The sequence below is a fragment of the Miniopterus schreibersii genome (assembly GCF_964146895.1).
Source record: "Miniopterus schreibersii genome assembly, chromosome: 2".
NCBI lineage: Eukaryota > Metazoa > Chordata > Mammalia > Chiroptera > Miniopteridae > Miniopterus > Miniopterus schreibersii.
In genome coordinates, this window is record NC_138102.1 from 176,576,552 (window position 1) to 176,592,568 (window position 16,017).

General features: G+C 54.0%; 1 protein-coding gene across 1 annotated transcript in view; it reads left to right on the forward strand.

Moving 5' to 3' along the window:
• Nucleotides 1-1,547: 1,547 nt before the first annotated feature.
• RFX4 (regulatory factor X4) overlaps nt 1,548-16,017 on the forward strand; it is a 119,864-nt gene continuing 105,394 nt past the window's right edge. Inside the window, exon 1 of the mRNA XM_081128166.1 lies at nt 1,548-1,959. Within this exon, the coding sequence (XP_080984292.1) occupies nt 1,917-1,959 (43 nt within the window). The 5' untranslated portion in view covers nt 1,548-1,916. The remainder of the gene's footprint in view (nt 1,960-16,017) is intronic.

A 16,017-nucleotide genomic window follows, 5' to 3' on the forward strand; every position in this document is an offset into this window, starting at 1 on the left:
AGGGAACAGCAAAGGCTCAGCTCCTTTCACATCCACGGCCTCGGTGGATCTCTGTGCGGGGACATCTTGGCCAAATCTGCCATTTTGCAGACGAGCGAGTTGGGGCCCAGAAAGATGAAGGAATCCGCGGAGTCTGGCTGGATTCGAACCCAGCGCCCCGGCGCACGGGCAGCGGGCTCCGTGCAGCCCGCGTTGCGCGCCGCCGCCTCCCCCACCGGGTACGGTGACCTGGGCTCGGCACGTGCTGGCCCCTCGCTACGCCCCCCCCACATTGTCCCCCGCAGCCCTGCTCGGGCAGGCGGGCTGGGGGGCTTTGCGAGGGACTGCGGGGGGCCGCGCCCAGCCGGGGCCGGGGTTAGAGACCCCCCTCGCCCGCCCGGGGACCCCGCGCCGCCCCGCCCCTTCCGCGCGGGGCCGCGCTGCCTCTGTCCATGGTCGCAGCCCCGCGTAATCCGCTTTCTCTTCCGCCCGCCGGCCCCATTCATATTCTAATCACAGCGCGGCCGGCCCGCGAGCCGCCGCTCCCCCGGCCCGCGGCGCGCGGCCCCCCCACTCCCACTTCCAGCCCCCAGCCCCTCGCCCCCTCTTTCTGCACTTTAAACTCAGCCGAGGAGGGGGTCCCTGGGAAAAGCGCGTCCCCACTTGGCCGCGCGGGCTTCTCACAAACTTCGCTGCTGGCGGGAGGTGGAGGGGGAGGTGGGGGCGGGAGGGAGGGGCTGAGACGCAGACAGACTGACAGACAGAGTTACGGGAAGAGGCGGGCAGGGGGGTGTCGGAGTGACCAAGGGGGATAGAGACAGAGAGGGACAGAGTCCTGGGGAGAGACAAAGAGAAGTGGGGGCAGGGGCTGGGCCGAGAAATAGAGGGACCCAGAGGACAAGGGAAGGGCAGAGGCGGAGAGGGGGAGACGGGGGCAGCGGGGAGACGGGGAGACCACGGGCCTGCAGGCGGCGAAGTTCTGGGGGAGCGGAGTCGGCCCCTCGCACCCTCCCTGCCGGGCGGCCTTCCCAACCCCCAGGTTGGGGGGGGGGGTGTCGTAAGGCTGCAGTTTCCCTCCCCCGCGTCCCCTCAGCTCTCTGTAGTCCACGCGTGTCCGCGGGCCCGCGTGGGAGGGGTCCAGCCCTACCTCCTCCCGCATTCCCAGGGCCCCCACTTAAATCCAACCCGGGAGCCAAACCGGGGGTGGGGGCACAAGAGGAGCGGGAAAGGATCGGGGCCCACTCGTGGCGCGTAGGCGACTCCCCAGGCTCCCCGGAGTCCGCTGCCCCCCCCGTTCCTGCGCCCCGCCTGGCCGGGTCCGGGGAGGGGTGGGAAGGAGAGAGGGGGCCACATCTAAGCCAATTTTGATTTCGCCTATAATGAGCGCGGGGCGAGGGCTGGAGAAGGCCTCTGGAACTTTAAATAAGAAAAACGTTGCTAATGCTATAATAGAAGGGGGAAGTCGGAGGGCTGGGATTGCGTCGCTCCGAGCCCCCCTTTTCGGAGGCGGCTTTTCTTATTCAAAACAGGCCCACAATGGGCTTCACAGTGCGCCTCGCCACGGCCCCATCTGACGAGCGGCCATTCATCAGGCCGGCTGGCCTATCAATGACATTGCTCCCATCGGGGCTCCTATAAAATGATGCTTTTTCCCATGAAACATCCGCAAACATTTTGACGGGTTTGGCTCTGCCCGGCTGGCCTGCCGAGTGTCCCCTCGCCCGCTCGCTTCCCTCTCCCCCTCGGCCGCGCTCTCCCCCTCCTCGCGCTCTCCTCTTTCTTTCCTGTCTGTCCCCCGTTATCCGTTCGCCCCGCTCTCCCCGCGCCTCTCGCTCCTTCTGCCCTGCTCGGTCCTTTCCTCCCCGGGCGGCCCTAGCACAGGGGATCCCCAAACATCAGGACTTTTGGGGGGCGCCTGTGCTGTCCATGGGAAGAGCATGCATTGTGGGTTACTGGAGGAACCCGACATGGATTCCACAGGTTAGTCCTACTGGTGGGGGTTGGGGGGAGACCTCGGGAGGGAAAGAAAGGGAGACGGGGAACTTCGGAAAGAGTTTGGAAAAGTTCAGAAAGGTCAACTTGACAGTGGAACCCCAGGAAATAACGGAAAGCGTGCAGAAGTTCTCAGCCCGGCACGATGTGTGCAAGTGGATGCGTGGAAGTGTGTGTGCAAATGTGTGAGTGTGTGTGCACGCGCGCACGCGCCGAGGAGCGCGCTTTCGCTCGCCCTGCACACAAAGTTACGTAAAGATTCGCTGGCTCGCGGCGAGCTCGAGGTGCCACTTGCGGCAACTTGGCGAGCCGACTGCCCCTTCCGGGCGCCGGGCCGCCCCCCAGGCGGGGGCCGCGGGACGGCCGTGCGCTGCGGGCTGGAGGCGAGGGCCGGGAAGCCGAGCGGAACGCCCGAGAGGCGGGGTAGGGAGAGGACTTCGCGCAGCGCCTCGGAGGCGGCGACCGAGGCTCGGGCTGGCGGAGACCCGCCGCTGGAGGGAGTGGCGACGGCGAACCCGGTGGTCCCGGGGAATCCGTGTCGGGTCAGGAGGTGGAAGCCCCGGGCTGTCCGAGGCCGGGTGTGGCCTCCCTGCGGGGAAGGAGCCCCCGAGGATGCGCGCGGCTCCGCGGTTGTGACTCTGCTGGAGGGCGCAGCGCAGCGCTGCGCAGCGCGGCCCGCGAGGCCTGGCGGCGGGGTCTGCAAACTGCTCGGCACTTGGGCGGCTGTTGGCTGTGGGCTGTTCGTTTTGGGGGTCGCGGCGATCTGTAAAAACTGAACAAGCCAAGAAATCTCTTTCAAAAGCCCGGCGCCTCCGTTCTTTCTCCAGCAGAGCCTTCGCCACCTCCCATTTCTAGCACCTTTGAAGAGCCGCCAAACTTCCAGACCCGAGTTTTGCTCCCGATGTCCCTTCCAGGTGGAAGGAGTCAGGCCGTCTACTCCTATCCGGGCTCCGCGGCGGGGCGGCAGCCTCGGGAGAGATGGGCTTGGGGAGGGGCAGAAACGGGGCGGTGAGCGAAGCCCGGGCCCAGGTAGCAACGTGACGCCAGGCTTGGGAGGGTGCGCGGAGCAACAAGTGCCTGGCAGCCTCTGCCTGCCTCTCACACACGCGCGACCCTTCCCTGAGCAAATAAACAAACACCGCACGGATGTTGCCCCACCTCCGCCCCAAAGCAGCTGGAAATGGGTGTGGGGAGGTGGAGGGGTCATCCGGGCATCGCCCCACACGGTCTTTCTTTGGTCCCTGTAGGCAGATTTCCAGCCCCCCACCTCCACCCCAGGCTTCTGCCCGGGCCCTGGTGGCAGGGACACCCGCACCCTTTGGGCCCCCTTTGGTTTTCCAGGGCAGTTGTCTATTTCTGATCCCAAGAGCCAAGTTCCTCTTCCATCGGGCACCCCCAAATGGGTGTGGACCCCCTGGGAGTGGGGACGGGCTGAGCTCCGCAGTCCTTCCTGTAGGCGACAGGCAAGGAGAGGGGTCTCCTCTGCGGGTGCGGGGCGGGCCCTGCCTGAGTTCTCTCCGCTGGCGGTAAAGGAGGCACCCAGGGAGGAAAAGAGCCCCTCCCTCCACGTTTTCAAGTCAAGCGCTTTCTCCACTGCGCACCTCCTGAGCACCCCAACTTTAGAGGCAAAGATCGTTGAACGAAACTAAACCCATGTCTGCACTGTTGGCGGCCAAGTATTTGCAACGCGGGGACTTGGGGTCTCCCCTTACCCAACACCCGACACGGCCCAGCCTGGAGGGTTAGCCGACCCTTCCACAGGCCTGGAGCGTTTCCGTGCGTTCTTGGGGCCGTGGAAACGTTCTGATTTGTTTTCCACGCAGCTGATGGTCGTGGGGGAACCTGGTCACTTCGCCTCAACTGCAAACGTCCCAAGTGGGGAAAGCGAAATCTCTCCCCCATCCACTCTCCTCTCCCTTTCGAACAACTGAGACATCTAGATGGCCATCCTGAACTCAGAATCAAAAGCGCTGGTAAACTGTGCCCTGGAGAAACGGCACGAGGCGTACCCGGGGGCATTTCCCTCGGGCTCGCAGGGCCGTCGGCCTGGGCAGCGCGGCTCGGCGCGGTCCGGTCCCGGCGCCTCCGCTCACCTCCCTTCGGAGAACTTAATCCAATTAGCTTTCCCCGCGAGTCTCCCTTGTTATGTAAAGGTCCTTGCGCCCCGGCTCGCGGAGGCTGGCGCTGCCTGGGGCGGTTCGATTCTGCTCCTTTTACAGCAGGTCGCGCGCGACCAGAACCACGAATATCATCGCCATCACTTCATTCCGAAAGGGCCCGAACCCCCGTTTCGCAGCAAGTGCTGGGGCGAAGTCGGGAGCGGGTAGGATCAGAGAGGCGGGCGAGCCGGGCCTCCGTCGCCTGCTCTTAAAAGGAAAATCCGCGCAAAGTGCCTGGGGCGCGGAGAACAGTTTTGCAGGGCCCGGGGCTCTAGTGGTGTGCCTCGGGGCCACTTCAGCTTGACCTGAGGAAACGCGCCCCTTTGTTCGGCGCACCGAGCCGGTAATATATTCCTCCAGTTTTCCCAAAATACTCAAGTGTGGGGCTAAGACAATGGCCCCGTCGGGGGAGGCCGGGGAGCCGGCGCGCGCCTCCCGGGCCGTCCGCTCGCCGGCCGCAGAGCCGGGCCCGGCGCACGGGCCTCGCCGCCGAGCAGGCGGTCAGGCCGCAGGGGCGCGTGGGGCCGTCGGGCCCGGGCGTGCGCACGTCTCACGCGGCCCGCGCCGCGGCCCACGCCGCGCGAACGCGAGCGCGCAGCCCCGCGTGGCCCACCCCGCCCCGCCCACGCGGGCCGCCCGCGGCGCCGACGTGTCCCCGCCCGGGAGAGCGTTGCTCAGTTACTGAAGGTACCCGAAAATTCGAGAACGGAGGGGAAAAGTAGGTAGAATTTTAGGTCCCGCAGAACTTGTGCGAACCGGGCCGGGGCCAGGTCGGTCGCCTACGCAACAGAAGGGTCGCGGCCGGTTAAAGGGGACGGCGCGTTAGAGGGGCGCGCGGGGCCTGCGCCGGGACCCCCGCCTCTGCCCGCTTCCCGTCGCTCCAGATCCCGAGCGGGGCGGCTGCAGGACCCCTGGAGCCGGATTTGAGCCCCGCGGGCCGCGGCGGCCCGAGGGCCGGCTGGCTCGCGGGCGCCGGCTCGGCAGGAGGCCCGGCCCGGCCCCGCGGGCCCCGAGGTGAGGACATTCGGTGGCTGCGCTCGAGGCCCGCGCGGCGGAGGAGCCCGGCTGAGAGCTGGGCCCGGCCCCCTCCGTCCTCTCCCAGGCTCGGCCCCAGGCAAGGAGCCGCCTTCCCGGGCCCCGAGACCAGGGCTGCGGGCTCCGGGGATCAAGGGGCGGCGGGGCGGGGGGTCTACGCTTTGCTCCCGCGCCCCAGTTAGACTGACTCTCCCTCCAAGTGTGTGTGTGTGGCCAGCGAGGGGGGCATGCGCGCCCCCACCCTCGCCACCTGCCAAGCGCCGGCGTCTGGGCTCGGCTGCAGGGTCAAGTGAAAGTCGCCGGGTCCCGGGGTCCCCCAGGCCCAGTGCTGCAGCCTTCGCCAGCGCGACACGGCGCGCAGGCCGGGCCCGGGAGCCCCGCACGCGACCCCGCGCGGCTGCGCTTCCCGACCGGGCCTGCGGGTCGCGGGGACCCGGCGGAGTCCGCAGGGGCCGCGGGGCCCTGGCGTTTCCGTGGCCGCGCCCGCCCCTCCCCGGGGCGTCGCCATGGAGACTGCTGGAAGTTGGTGGCGGAAAACAGACCCGGCGCAAAGCAAAATATTATGAGTGCAGTTGGGGTGACTTCAGAGGGGCGGGGGGCCGCAGGGCATGAGCGGGAGCCAGAGGCGGGGGCCGACAACAAAGGGCCGAGTGCGAGGAGCGAGGAGCTTGCAGGGGCTTCCCGGCCGCGCTGAGACCCGTCGGCTTCGCGGGGCGCGGAGTCTCATTTCTCTCCAGCAGCCGCACCTTTCCTCCGGCCCCCGCGCGCCCTTCCCTCCTCCCCGGTTCGCTTCCAGCCGCTCTCCCGTCTCGAGGTTGGAGGCCAGCTGGGCGGGGCGCCCGCCTCCCCCACGAGCCACGGGCTCGCCGGCGCGAAAGGTTCTGGCGTCTCTCCCCACGGCCCCGTGGAGCGCCCGGGGTGAATTCCTCACCCCCGTGTCCAGGCGGATCTGAAAGGCCGAGGGGACGGGACAGGGCAGGAACATCTCGGAGGGGCTGGTGGAAGGGAGAGCCTGTCCGACTCCTTTCTCTCCTTCCTACGGTGGGAAAACTCCGAGGTAGGACTCGGCTCGGCCAGTCATGCTCCTGCAGGAAACCCAGCCTTCCCAAGAGTGCTTTTCCTGGCCTGAAAATGCAGGGGAAGACAGCTCAGAGCCTGGGTTCTCTGGCGCGTTAAACATGTCCCTCTTCACTGCAGAATCCAGGAGGCACGTGTGAGCTGGTCACCACCCTGTGAGCTGTGGTCCGCTGCACAGTCAGTGAATCTCTCCCCAAACTAACGGTAAACTCAAATATTAGAAAATCAGTTAGGATTTTAAGAATCAAGAACCTTGGATAACCATTTAAAAGGGCCCATTATTTCCTTTCTCAAGGGCACCTGAGGTACATTCCTGAAGTCTTTGGTCAACCCCTTGTATCCCAAAGGAACTCACTATAAGGCCCTAGATTTCATGGGGCTGTATCCAAGTCAATTTAGGAAACACTGACATGCCTGTGGATGCTGGAGAGGCATAAACACTGGCCAGTGTGACGAAATGATGCCATCAAAGGAAAACCAGACTCTGTCCCCTCTCGCTCAAGCTTTTAGAAGAGGTGAGGCTGTTGTCACACTCAGCCACCCCTCCTGGTGATCATTTCAGCAGAGACCTCTTGCCTTCTGCCCTGTCTGTAAATGAATGGATCGGGCGCGATGATCCTGATGGCTGTGGCCTACCTAAACCACTACCGCTCATTTACATCTCTGCCTTCCTGTATGTCTACTGGCATATTTGTGAATTCTGCCCGGTGCTTTGTTTATAAACTAGTTTTATGGTCCGTGGTCCTCACAAGTGCTCCACGAGAGAGGCCTTACTGTGACCTGCATCAAGCACAGGGTTTCTCTTCCATTTCCAACATTGTAAGATCATGATCCTAAGTCAGGTTTTGTTTTGTTTTTTTGCCGTGGTGTCCTTGCCAAAAGGGCTGAGATATAAACTGATGGCATCACAAGTTGGGATACCAGGTGGCAGGTCTCCGCTTGCATAGGGCCCTGAGAGTCTATCCCACGTGTGTACAGGTCACTGGGGACACTTCACCCGTCTCTGCACGGCTCCAAGGCTCAGTGGGATAGAAAACACAGGAGGTGTCTCTGAGGTGGTTCTCACTCTTTTCACTCTATTTTACATGTCTTTGCAATTTTATTAAGGTTTAGGGGACCCAGAATGAACCCAAGACAGATTATTTGGAAGTGCCAGGTAAAAGTTAAAAAAAAATTCTTTGGGTGAGTTTATCAGAGGTATTTTTCAGTCTTACTGTCTGAGCACCTGTTGGGTGGTAGACCTGGGGGATGAACACCACCGTAGTCCCTACCATCAAGGACTTTAGAATGTGTCTGATGAGAGAAGATGGGGGCACATTGAGAGTGATGAGCACTCCAAAGGACATAAAAACTGTCCCCTTGGAGCCTAGAAGAAAGGGTGCTCTCTCTCGTCGAGTACCCACCATGTGTCAGCCCCGGAACAGGCACTTTGTCACACACTGGCCGTTTAAGCCTCACCACAGCTCTGTGTTGTCCCTTCCTCTGAGTCGTGCCTGGGTCACAGCTTGTATGTGGCAGAGCTAGACTGGAGACCAGACTGGGGGAGCCTGTTCCCTCGCTCCACCCAGTGCACTTCATCTGGGCACTGCTGGAGTGCCGGCTGGGCAGGGCTGAGGCGTGGCTCGGCCCTCAAGGTGGGTTTGAATCCCACTTGCCGAGAAGGGGAACGTGTGTCGTCTTTGGGCTCCGGAGAAAACCACTTCGATGTCATGTGATTCTGCACTTGAAGAGGAGTTTAAATGATGGCAGTGATGGGAGGTGGTGCATCATAGTGGCCGAGCTGAGATTTTGGGCAAATTTTAGCTACATTTATTCATTCAAGGAAACTATGTGTCTCCTCTGTGCCCAGCATTCTGCCACCTCTCTTCCTCCAGAGCATAAATTCTAGACAGACAGACAAGAAAACACACAAAAATAGGTAATTTCAGTTCATGAGCACACGAAGAAAATAACCGCCACCTGGAGCAGTGAAGACAGAGCACTGATGGGGAGGTGCTGCCTTTCACAGCCGCCCTTGCGCCACGTGAAGCTGCGGGCCTTTGGTCTGGAAGCTGAGTAATTGCTGAGCCTCAATTTTCTAACGAAACTGATATAACCACCTAATAGGGCCATCGAGCATGAAATGTGAGTGTGGTAATAGATTACCGTATACTCAACACTTACTGTATGTCTTCACTTTGCTAATAAGCATTTTTAATTTAAACACATTTTTTATGAAATGCCCACCTCAGTCCTATCGAGAAGGAACTGTTGTTAGTTACAGTGCAAATGGGCTAAAGGCAGAAATGAAAGCCAGTGAGGTGGTCCGTGAGTTTCGGGCTCCTGCGGGTGGGCTGTGAAAACACACCTTGGTTGCATGGGAAGCAAGATCAGTCTTAAGGGTGTGTGCCTAATTTTCCCAAGATAAAACCCAAGTAAAGTTATTTGTATTTTTAAGCTAACATTTATTAAATGCCTTTCATGTATGAGGCATGTACTCAGTGCTTTAAATACATTATTAGTTATATTTTAAAGTGTGTTATGGGTATACCATTATCCATTTTGGGCAGCGGGGAAACTGAGGAAGATGAAGCCCATCTGTGAAGGGGGCAAGTGGCCTCACCTATTCGAGGTCTCTACCCTTAGTCACAAGAGTGTATCTTCGCTACAGACATGAGGGTGCTGTAGCCTTTGGGATTCGTGTGAAGTTCAGTCAACATTTGACTCATCTGAACTGTCCTTAACATTTGCTTGTCTCTGAGGGTGCTGAGGCGCCCTTCATTCTTGCTCACGTACAGACACCTCGGTGAGAAAAACTAATGAGGCAAGAGCATGATGTGATGTGACAGAACGTGTAGCTGTTAGGTAACTCAACAAACTATAGTGCAGCCAAAGTCATTGACAGAGATGTGTTAGCATGACTTCCGGTGAGTGTGGTGGGGCTTAATGCAACAAACACCAGCTTAGCCACGAAAGAGGCCCGGGTTTCAACCCCAGCTCGGCCACTTTCTAGCTGTGTGGCCCAGGTGAGATCTCTAAGCCTCAATTTCTTTCTCTGTGAAAATGTCTATTCCTTACTTTCTTAGGTTGGTTTAGAGATTATAATGAGAGTGTGTAGGTTAAACTAAGCCCGGCTCTTAGGAAGCGCTCGGTAAATGCAGGTTTTATTATTACTACTAATAATTACCTGGTATTTCTACGCCTAAGCCTAGGTGTCTAATTGGGGAAAGGAGATAAGAATCCTGAAAAAATAAACTGTTTTTGCACATCTAGGTGTTTTCTGTTCGATGGAGGCATAGCCCCAGTTCTAACTTCAGGAGAAATCACTCTTTTCTACAGGGTTCAGGCTGAAGGATTAATTTCATTTCTCAGCCTTTCCCATGGAGAAGGAATTTGATGTGCTCCTGTTTGCCACGGTTTCATCCTCGTGTTTTCCGGGGTTAGAGGGAGTGGGAGATGTGTCTTTGTAGAGGCGGCACCTGTTGACTGGAATGGGAACCCGGGAGAGGGGCCCATAGATCCCTCAGAGGACATATGTTGCTCACCTCTGATGGGGGCCCCCCACAGCTCCTGAGGCCCTCCCAGTTCCGGAATGTGGTGGCCCTCATCCCCCACCCCCCAATACTTGTACACATCCCCGTGTTAAAGACTTGACCATTCATTTTACACTTGATTTTCAGGAAATGGAAAACTCAGTTTCACGTGAACCATTCTCTGAAACGCCTTTTAGCAGGATGCAGAGAAAGTGTCTCGTTCACTTGTATTTCTTGCCTATTTTTTAATGTTAGGAGAAATTTGTTTTGTTTCTGTCTTTCTAACTTGATTTTTTACCTACATGTGTTTTTTGAGTTTTTGAAGTGTTAGCAGCTTCCTCTGAGAGAGAGAGTGAAAGAAATCATAAAAAGCAGAAGAGAATTTAATTCAGTCATTATGTTTTCCATTGACTAGGGTCCAGATTTAGGCAACTAAGGCTGGATTGACCTGTGCCAGTCGATTATGTGGTTTCTGTGTGTCAGATCTGATCCGCAGAGCAAAATTACTGTAAAATATGTAATTTGTTTCTATTTTTGTGGTTGGTTAATCGTCAGTAAAACTTAAAAGCATAATCTGCCGTTGAGCAATCAGTAATTATTAGTTGAGAGGTGAACTTGGACATGTTGCGTTTATATTGTTGTGGTTTCTTGTTTGAATTTGAAGGGATAGTAAGAAAGTCTTTGAAAAGGCTGCAGCCCAGTGAAGGTTAGTTGGCACTTTGAGTCCTGAGTGTTCTCTGGCCGCCCAGTTGTCTAAAGGTCAGCGTTAGTTAGACACAACCTAAATGAGATTGCTGAACTGAGCGGACTTTTATTTTCTCGGAATGGAGAATTAGCACTTCATAAGCTCTGATCCCCTGAACCCATCGTGTTGGAGAAAAAGCACCATCAGTCAGTACAGGTGAACTGCTCTAGAAGTAGATTTTGAACTGTCATTTGAATATCAAACGTGATTAGTGATTGCTAATTACACCTCCGGCATTTCATTTTTTGAGGCACAACTGCATTTTGTTATGTCAAGGTGTTTGTTTGGACTCTTGCAAGTGCCGTGAAATCGTTTCAAGCTCATATGAAACTTTTGAAGAAGGGAGTATTTCTTTGAAGGTTGCAATTCTGGAATTCATCATCTTTAAAAATGAGCAGGAGTGATTTTTAGTTCCACATCATCTTTTTCTGAATGATTAGTCTAAATTCGGGATGTTGATACATGTAACTTATTTATAATTTATGAATTCTAGATCTCATGGGTAGGTCAAGTTCCCATTGAAATCATTAGGATTTTATAAAGTTTCAGAACTGGGACCATGACAAAGCGCAAACCTATTTCTGATGGAACTGAGTGGTTACTTTCAACATTGGCCCTGTTTTCTTTGTGGTGTCAGGTCTGCTGATAACACATCTTGAGTCAGGTTGGACTTAGGGACCCTCTGTAAGTTCTTCAGTCCACCAAAAAAATCAACTAATTTTACATCGTATGTAGATGACCATTAAAAAGGCTAAGTTTCTGTTTCTAGGAGTTTTATTTCCTTTACTGATGACTCCTTTTCAAAAGCAAAACAGTTTCTCCCTTCAGTGTCATAGAAAGTAAATAACGTTGGCTGAGAAAGCCCTGGGAGCGTACAAGAAGAACGGCTCCAGGGGCTCAGGCCCTTGGTTAAAACATTGCAACTTTTAAGCTTTGGAGGGACGATTTCTAAAGCGCTGGGCGTCTGTTGTGAGAGGGCCTTTGGTCTGCATGAACTTTTATTTTCAATTCATGGGCAGAGGTTTGAGGTCGCTGTGGTTGGGTAGGGGAGCTTTTCAGAAATGCCAGGCTTTTAGAAAAAACACACCAGCTTTTCTTCTCATCAAGCCTCCGTTTTAAAGTTTGAAAACTTTGCTGTGATTAGAAGAATAAATTATTTCTCGGCTGCGTTTGAGCTTCCTCCGTGTGCCCAGGCTGCAGGGCATTCTCCCTCTCAGCCGCCGCACAGGGCACAGCCGAGGGAGCCCGGGGAGCGGGAGAGCTGCCCGCCAGGGCCTGGCCCCTCACATCCAGGCGTGGGACCCGCACAGCGCCTGGGTGAGCCAGAGTACAGCCCAGAAAGCATGAAGGGCAGAGGGGTCCAGAAGGTGCAAGAAATGAGGAACCTACGAAAAGGATTCCCTGTGGATCTCGTGTTTTGTTCAAAGTTTTCCTTGGTATTGAAAGATATTTTAAAAGAGAAAGAGAAATGGAAACACCAAAACTATATGATTGTAGATGGTTCCTATTTAATTTAATAACAGTTTCAGGTGTACAGCATAGTGGTTAGACAATCATGTACTTTACACAGTGATCCCCCTGATATTTCCAGTACCCACCTGGCACCATACACAGTTATTACAATAATATTGACTATATTCCCCTTGCTTTACTTTATATCCCCGTGACTATTTTTTAACTACTCATTTGTACTTTTTAATCCCTTTACCATTTCATCCAGTCTGTTCTATGTAGATAAATAGATCATTTTTTAGAAGGAAGGAAGGACAAATAGGAAGGAAGGAAGAGACCCAGAGAGGATGGGACAAAGGAGAAAACAACATTGAAATCATTTTGGTATAATTGATGCCAGATTGACTTAATGAGTTATTTTCAAAATTATTACTTTTTAAAAAAAGTAAAAGTGGCTCCCTTTTAAAATTGGGTAGTGGGGATAATGAAATTTATAATCTTTTCCAGGCACTGTGCTAAATGTTAATGTATGTTTTACCCCATTTCATTCTCATGCCGAACCAATGGCATTATTGTCCCATTTTACAGATGAGGAAACTGAGATTCAGAGAGCCTAATTAACACGTGCAGGCGAAATAGCTGGTGTCAAACCAGGCTTTGAACACAGATTATTCTAATTTTGAAGCCAGGCTGCCTCCTTGCCTCCTAAAACTTGGAACTAGAAGGAAGGCCTTAGCGATGTCCTTCCTAGCTCACCTGCTCTACTGATAAAGACAATCAGGAGGTCAAGTCATCCCTGATCCTGGTGGGAGACAGCAGCTCACACTGCAGATCTTTGGAGCACACTGCCGCAGGTGTCAGTGGGCATCTGGCTGCCACAGGGACCCCGATGTGATTTTGGCAGCAGGCTGCTGACTGAGGATGCCCTCGGGCACTCCTTCCTGCTGGGGCACCTTCACGCAATGTGTGCCTTTCATCTGTAATCATTCTCAGAGCTTCTGAGTTCAGCCTGGCACGACCGCTGGGTAGTTCCCCCCCACACACTCCCTGCCAGTTACTCTGGCAAATTTGACATCTTACATCATCAAGGGATTCATATCTATTTACTTACAGACATGACTCTCCATCAAATAAGTTCAACACGAAAACCTTGGTGATAAAATAACAGTGTCTCCCGTTTGCATAGCATGTTGGCTTACAATCACTGTTACAGTCATTACTAGCAGGGATTTTGCCATCAGTGATAGACTCATTAACAGCTCTGGCCTCCCACAGGAGGCATGGGCTAGGTGTATGAACTCAGCACATTAGGTAACCGCTCTGAGCCTAAGTTTGCTTGTCAGTAAAGTGGGGCCATGCACAGTGCCCACCTTATAGGGCACTGTGAGGATTAGTGAAGTAATTCATGTAACGGCATCAGCATGGCGCCTTGGCACGTTGTCAAAGCTCAATAAACAGAAAGTGCTCCTGTGTTCCCCTCCTAGCTTCCAAGACCTGCCGTCTTCCCGCCCCCCACAAGGACCGCAGAGAAGAAAGCAGAATTTATACATCACTTCTGTGCTCAGTCTTTTTTAAATTTTATTTTTAAATTACAGTTTACATTCAACGTTATTTTGTATTAGTTTCAGATGTACAGCATAGTGGTTGAACAACCATATGTTTCACAGAGTGATCGCCCCAATATTTCAAGTACAAAATCTTACCATTTGTGACAGCATGGATGGACCTATAGGGTATTATGGTAAGAAAAGTAAGTAAGTCAGAGAAGGACAGTTATCATATGTGGAATCTTAAGAACAGAATAAATTAATAAAACAGAAACAGACTCACAGATACAGAGAACATTTTGATGGGTGCCAGAGGGAAGGGGGTTAGGGAGGCTGGGTGAAAAAGGTGACAGGATTGAGAAGCACAAATTGGTGGTCACAAAATAGCCGCCGGGATGTAAAGCACAGGTAGGGAGTATAACCAATGATACTGTGCTCGGTCTTTTCACAGTCAGTGAAAATGCCCTGCAGCGGGATCGAGCCTGACTGTCCTGGCGCCGCGTCCCCCGCGTCCAGTCCATCCTCACTGCGCGTGTTTCCTTGGCGCGTCTTCCTTTGTTCCCAGCGTCCCACCTGTGCCTCTATTACCTGCACAGTGCAGAGCACCCACTGGTGTCTCGCACAGGCCCGTGCTCCATGAATATCCACGGGATGCGAGTCGCTCCGCCTTCCGATCAGGGAGGGTGCCCCGGTGCAGGAGGCCGGCTCGAGGTCCACGCAGACGGGCCCTTCATAGCTCCGCAGGTGCACTGGCTCCTTCCTCCCTGCTGAGAGCCAGGCGTGGCGCGGGGCTTCATTCATTCGTTCCTTCCCCTCCCTTTTCTCCATCCTTTGCTCGCTCCTTGCTGGTCTGCCCTGCTGTGCCCAGCACCGTCGGCATGCAGGGAACAGTGGGTGACTAAGGTGCAGTCAGCTCTCAGGTGCTTATGTTATTTCTCCTAATCCTCACAGTAACCCATGGGGTGGATTTTTTATGATACTGTATCGAAGGGAATTGAGACCCATGTGGTTGAGTAATTTTGCGAAGGGTTGCAGAGCCGACTTAGTCACCTGTAAGGACAGGATTCGAATTAGTGTCCTCCTGGCTTCCAGGGCCACGTTCTTTTCATTGCACCAAGAGACCCAAGAGTCAAACAGGAGGAGTGACAACAGGGAAGGGACTAAGTGGGATGCTTTGTGGGAGGGCATGATATAAAAATGAAAATAGCTGAGAATCGTAGTGCTTATCACGTAAGCACTCTCTCTGCCTTCTTCACCTAATTCTCATGCAAACTCCATGAGGAGCTGTCTTACTGCCCCCATTTTGCAGATGAAAAAAACCAAGGCTCATGGAGGTTGAGTCACTCGCCCACGGTCATACAATGAGGAGATCAGACTTGAACCTGGCAGTGGAGCTCCAGAGTCCATGCTCTTGACTGTGGCACTGTCATTAAAACAAACAGAGTGCCCCTGTCATAGCGGGTACCTGGGAATCACAGTGGTTCCATGTATCTAGACCTGGCTCTGTGCCAGGCACTGTGCGTAGAGCTTTCCATGCCTCTGTTCTCTGAAACCTCGCACCAGTAGGATGAGGCAGGCACCCACCTTTTACATGAGGGGACCCTGAGGTTAGAGACTTTGCCTGGAGTCATTGAACTAGCAAGTACTAAGACTGGGATCCAGACCATTCATGTGCAGCGAGTTCCTGGACTCACATGCTTCTGTTCCTTCTCCTAGATGTTCTCAGGAAATGACTCAAAAGAGAGAAAAAATGATATACACCAAGTTGTTCATTGAAGCGTTATAAAAACAGGGAGCAGTGGCCCAGTGGGTCACTGGGTGTCTATTAAAGATACATGTGAAGACTAGCGACATGGGGAAAATCTGCACGATAGAATGTTCACTGGGGTCACAGTTCACATGTTAGAAGGGTGGGCTTGTGGGCAAATGTTTTTCTTTTAAATGTTTTAAAATATAATTTCTATGATAGATTAACATAGGAAAGGCAAAAGAGACGGATATCTTGGTGATTTATCTCAAAAGTTCAGGCTGGCTTGAAGTCTGTTTGGAGAAGAGGTAAAAACAAAAACAAAACAACCTAGGAAAGAAATGATGTCAAGAATCAAATAATATCAGATGCACAGTGGGTAGTCTTGGCTCCAATAATTTTTTCAGATTTTTATGTGTTTTAATAATATTGTAATAACAGAGAAACAAGTCCACTGACATTAGGAAGTAGTAGGTATGCTCCCTGCCAAAGTCAAGGGAAATAAAATTTTTGCCACCTGGTTATGCAGTTATGTACCTTACTCTGGTGTTCCCAGGGATATTTTCAGAGCAGAGCTCTGCTGTTACATTGAATTCATCTTCGACAGGAGATGGCACTGAATACCTTAGCATTAACCTCCTCTAGCCTGCAGGGACTGTGGTGAGCTCATGATCTGTGAACTAATGACATTGGTGTCCCCTCGGGGTTTCCTCGTTAATTCTTGTATTTTGTAAGCAGTGATGCCTTAGCTAATCTCTCTGCCCACTTTAGA